Here is a 5,771-nt window from a genome sequence, read left to right as displayed (position 1 = left end):
ACGGCAGTAGGGGTGGCGGAAGTCACTGAGCATGTGGCATCAGCGATGATGTGAGGGGTGGAAGTGATGTCACGTGTGATGCATGAGGAATTGTGAGGGGTGGAAGTGGTTGTGGGAGTGGCCATGATGGGGGCGGAAGTGACATCATCAATCAGCGTGAGGGTGGCAGCTGTCTTTCGACCAAAGTTCAGTTAACAGACTCACCTGATGTCTCAAATATATGTAAATATTCCCATGTGTAAGGAAAAAATGTCTTGGGTTTGTTTGTTCTCCATGTGTAAGGACTGTACAGAATCGAACTACTGTAGTATTGATACAAGTATATGAAGATATTTTATGAGTAAAGTGTATTTTTGAAATTAAAAAAATGTTAGTGTAGTCTACATGGATTTGAGAAAAGTTTTTGAGAAGGTTTTGCATTGGCAGGTTGGTTAAGGAGTTAAGAGCCTATGGGTTCCAGGGCAATATAACAAATTAGATGCAAAATATGGCAGGAAGCAGAGGGTGAAGATTGAAGAGTGTTTTCCGACTAGAAACCTGTGGTCTCACCCTGATAATGTTAACACATGGATGAGGTGTGTTCTTAAAAATACAATTTATTTTTAAGATATTTTGAGGAAGCCTTTTTTCACTGTTTATGACTCATCATGTGCTGAATGATGTGTTGTGTAAGAAAGATAAGCATTTGCTTATTTCAGTGGATCCAGTAAAAGATTCTGGAATAAGTTGTAAACACTTTTAAAAATCCAGTAGCTGACCAGCAACCTTGACTGTCTGCAGATCATTTTCATTTTGGAACATACATAAAGAGACCTCTTATTGATTGAATTTTATTTTTCTATGATGTGGAAGTCAATTATGGTCGTAAATTCATTATTGAAATTTTCATCAAAATTCACCTATAAACATCATTTTCCTTCAACCTCCTGTATATTTTAAGTACAATACATGTAAAAGAGTAATTATTTCTCAGCTGGCCTTATTGATGTTAGATATTGATTCAAAATTAGTAGTTCCAAAGCTGCTTGTGTGCTGGCTTGCACTAAGCCTCACTTACCCAATACTGACTCGCTTCATGACTATATCAGTTCCCTTCTGGTTACCATTTTAAAATTCTCAAAATTATTTTCCAATCCCTCTATAGGCATCATTCTCCCAAATCGGGTCCATCCCTAAAAGCCTTCCAAGATCTCAGTTCTCTTCCATTTCTAGCCTCTTGTATATTCCTAATTTAACTCTTCACCAGTAATGACAAGAGGGTTGGTTAGCTCAGTTGGCTAGATAGCTGGTTTGCAATGCAGAGTGATGCCAACAGCAGTGGTTCAGTTCCTGCACTGGCAGAGGTTATCATGACGGACTTTCCTTTTCAGCCACTCCCCTCTCCTGAGGCAGGAGGACCACCAAACCACTCCCAATCATTCCTGTCAAAGGAAACAGTAGGATGATGACAACTTTCTCCTTCCTTCAATTTTTACCTTTATCTTTACTTTCACTTGACAAGGCTTAAGCACAAGAAGTTTGAATTCCCTTCATGAACCTCTCCACCTCTTACATTCCTCTTTTTTAATGCCTACTGCCTTGAGGCTTTTCTCAACTGGCTTAATATTTCCTAATATAGATTTCAAATTTTCTGATGAAGGGCTTATGCCTGAAACATTGATTCTCCTGCTCCTCGGATGCTAGCTGACCTGCTGTGCTTTTCCAGCACTACACTCTCGACCATGATTTCAAATTTCTTCTGATAACACTCCTGTGCAGTGCCTTGGGTTGTTATATTGCATTAAAGACACTGTATAAATGAATGATTTTGAGGATATGGTTAGTTGTTTGGTAACAGATTTGTGATCCTGTCTATTCAGCACGTCAATGGTACCCGGTGGAAACATCATCCAGCAAACATCCTCAGCAGGCCAGATTTTAGCCCAGATATCTCGCCAATCAAATGCGAATCAGGTCTCTGCAACATCCTGGACTGGGAGTCGACCACCTTTCCCGGGGCAGGTGCTGTATCACATTTTTGATGGATAAGTTTTAAATAGTTGGTTTCTGAATGACAAACTAGGATATGGTTACATGTGCAGTTAATGATTTATACTGAAAGCTCGATTATGTTTAGTTTATTATCACATAATTTGTAGATTATTTTTAAATTGTGAATTATGGGTTTACTTTCTTATAGTGAATTCTGGTCCAACACTACCATCAATAATGCTGTTAATGGAACTAAATGCCCTGACTTTCTGCCGGATATACTTTCTGTGGGCGGCACAATGGCACAGTGGGCGGCACGGTGGCACAGTGGTTAGCACTGCTGCCTCACAGCGCCAGAGACCCGGGTTCAATTCCCGCCTCAGGCGACTGACTGTGTGGAGTTTGCACGTTTTCCTCTTGTCTGTGTGGGTTTCCTCCGGGTGCTCCGGTTTCCTCCCACAGTCCAAAGATGTGCAGGGTCAGGTGAATTGGCCATGCTAAATTGCCCATAGTGTTAGGTAAGGGGTAAATGTAGGGGTATGGGTGGGTTTCGCTTCGGCGGGTCGGTGTGGACGTGTTGGGCCGAAGGGCCTGTTTCCACACTGTAATGTAATGTAATCTAATCTAATCTAAAATCTAATATATGTTGTGTTTTAAATCGTTATAGCACTTCAGCCCAGGTTTGCAAAACGAAATCACTGTCACCATGATTTAAAATTTCAATGGATAAGTATCATTTCTTGAGATTTTTCCGCACTTGTTGATTCATGTAATGGGAGATGGATGTTCATTTTGCAGTCTTGAATGTAAATTTTGTTCTGAAGGTGTGGGCACTGTTGGGAAGATTGCATTTTACTGCCATCGTCAAAAGTCAAGCACTTAATCAGAATATAAAAGTCATATTGAATTAACAGGAGCAGATTATCTTTCCTGAGGAACATGAATCAACCAGCTGTAGTAATGCAACATCCTTCCATTGAAGTGTTAGGAGGAGTGAGTTTGAATTTGGTGCATGGAGCAACAGCCAGAATATTTAATTCTCCTGTATAGATTCCTGTGCAATAAGATATTGAAGCTTGGTGTTAGTTTCTGTGTTGCCTACATTTGAACAAAGTGCACTTTTTCTTTCCCTTCTGTATAAACTTTTAACATAATGGACTATAACTTACAGAAATCAATGACAATCCAGCAAGGAAGCACAAAGCATCCACTCACTAACCTGCCTGTGACCTAGTCCCAGATCGAGGCCAGGTTTATTTAATATTGACAATGGGTGCTCCATACCTCTAGAGGTGCAAAGGACAGGCACACCCCCCTGTTACTACCTGCAATACTCTGCCATTCCAAGAACATTGTCTGAGCCCTTTGGACATGATTAAAAGAAGAAAACATCATCATCTCTTAAAAGGAATAGATAAGACAATGAAGTAACAGTTGCATTTATTTAAAATCCTTCACAGCCTCAGGAACTTCCAAACACCAATAAAATGAATGAAACCCAATACAAATAGATGTGAGATAATACATGCTGGGATAAACAATAGGGAGAGCATTCTGAGTGGGTAAATAAACAAAGTCATCACATAGCACCATTACAAAATCACTTAGAGTTGCACCGCAGGTTACCAAGCCATGGAAAATATCAAGCAGCTAAGCTTTATTTCTGAAGGGATCTGGAGAATGTTATGCTAAACCTCTTTTGAACTTTGGTTGTTTTCTGGTCACCAATTTTAAAAAAAAAGGATATGAATTACTGGAGACATGCTGAGAAGATTTACAGGAGTGATACTAGAAAACTGTGGGTATGCACATAAAGAAAGGATTGACAGTTTGGGTCTTTTATTTCTTGGAAAAGGAAGGCTGAGCGGTGACCTAATAAATCTCTTCAAAATAACGAAAGCCCTGTCCAGCAGAGAGGTAGCCAACCATTACCATCACAGTCACTCGAAAATGAAGAAAAAACAGTGGCTCAGTGGTCAACACCCGTGTTCAATTCCAGCTGTCTGGGTGAAATTTGCACATTTTCCCTGTGTCTGTCTGTTTCATCCCAAACATGTGCAGGTTAGGTAGATTGGCCAGGGTAAATGTGGAATTATGGGGATAAGTGGGAGGTGGGTTGAGGGGGGCGATGCTGTTCAGAGGGTCAGTGCTGACTCAATGGGCCAAATGGCGCCTCTCTGCACTGTAGGGATTCTATGAATCTATGATAACATTAATAATACTCAATATAAATGCAAATTTATTCAGTCTCATATGTATAATGGCTAATATGTATAATGCATTGTATCTTACATGGGATAAAGCAGCATTTTTCTTGAGTCACCATGAGCAGCACCATGCTGTGTATTTCTGAGTTAAACCTGTAACTGGCACAGTTCCCTAACCAAGAAACGATTAAGCACTAAATGAACTCAGACGATCAATGGTCCAACTCACCTTATTAATATTCAACTCACCAAACAAGTAACCTCTTGGAAACCAGAGTGGGTACCTGGCAAATTCAGCTTGCTACTTGCTCCAAATGGTCTCATTATTGGGCCATCATCTCAAGGCACACTCTATGGTTACTGGCCACAAGCACCCAGTGTCCATGGACATTAGCATCCAATATGTGTCTGTTTAAGAACCATCTGGCACATCCATAATCATTTAGAGAATGCTTCTTAACTTCAGTTCTGCACCTTGGTCTTTACCAGCAACTACTTTTTATAATGCAGCAACAAAGACTCTGCACTCAACAGTCAGCTTAAGGACTGAACCAGGTTGTATCGCCAGACTCTTCACTTGCTGCCATAGTGCTCAATCACTCAGAACCTACCTGCCTTGCATTGACGTTCTGCACTTTGCCACTTTCAGTCAGAAACGCATGGCTCATAATACTCTTGCTTTGCATTGCTGTTCAGCATAGACACAAAGGAAACAATATTGACATGGTTGACCACAAGTCTATGGGCTGTCAGGCCTCAAGACTCAGCCTTCACTCGGGTTCCCAGCAGAATAAATCAAGGGCGTGCTCTCATGCCAATCCATGGCTTGAAAACAGTCAGTCAGTCAGATAGCCACTCAAGGTGGCCATGAGTAAGTATGCTCTCTATACAAGAGGTGAGGAGCTGAATGTTGGCCAGACCGCCATCTATCTTGAGTCTCTCTGCCCTTTTGTGGGCTCTTTTCCTCCTGGAATGAAAGAGAAGCATGAAGGGAGGTGAAATTTGTTGGCACAGCTCAGAGCATGCAGGGTTACTGGTGTTGTGAGATTGGGATAGGTAAGTGACAAAGATGTGGAAGGCATTAGTGAAAGTGGTAGAGGCCGAGCCTTGATGGGAGATTGGTACACTAGCAGAGCGAGTGTGAGCTATCAGAGAAGATGGTGGAACTTGCCCAAGTGGAGTGAAAAAGGACATTAATCTTCTTCTTAGTGTTTTGCATTCCTTCAGAAGGCGGAGACTGCCTTATCCCAGGTATCATCCTCAGAGCAGGAGAAAGTGAGGACTGCAGATGCTGGAGATCAGAGCTGAAAATGTGTTGCTGGAAAAGCGCAGCAGGTCAGGCAGCATCCAAGGAGCAGGAGAATTGACGTTTCAGGCATGAGCCCTTCCTCAGGAATGAGGAAAGTGTTCAACCTCCTCGTGCTCCCACTTTACCAACACCTTCCACCCCGACCTCAAATTTACCTGGACCATCTCAGACTCCTCCCTCCCCTTCCTAGATCTCTCCATTTCTATCTCGGGCGACTGAATCAACACGGACATTTACTATAAACCGACCGACTCCCACAGCTACCTAGACTACACCTCCTCCCA

General features: G+C 41.9%; 1 protein-coding gene across 5 annotated transcripts in view; it reads left to right on the top strand.

Moving 5' to 3' along the window:
• arnt2 (aryl-hydrocarbon receptor nuclear translocator 2) overlaps nucleotides 1–5,771 on the top strand; it is a 462,386-nt gene that overhangs the window by 372,647 nt on the left and 83,968 nt on the right. For all 5 annotated transcript variants that reach the window (XM_043677623.1, XM_043677621.1, XM_043677622.1 and 2 more), the window contains one exon: nucleotides 1,860–2,001. In XM_043677623.1, the coding sequence (XP_043533558.1) occupies nucleotides 1,860–2,001 (142 nt within the window). The remainder of the gene's footprint in view (nucleotides 1–1,859; nucleotides 2,002–5,771) is intronic.

Source organism: Chiloscyllium plagiosum, chromosome 36 (genome assembly GCF_004010195.1).
Source record: "Chiloscyllium plagiosum isolate BGI_BamShark_2017 chromosome 36, ASM401019v2, whole genome shotgun sequence".
Taxonomy (NCBI): Eukaryota; Metazoa; Chordata; class Chondrichthyes; order Orectolobiformes; family Hemiscylliidae; genus Chiloscyllium; species Chiloscyllium plagiosum.
This window is presented reverse-complemented; position numbering and strand designations above follow the sequence as displayed.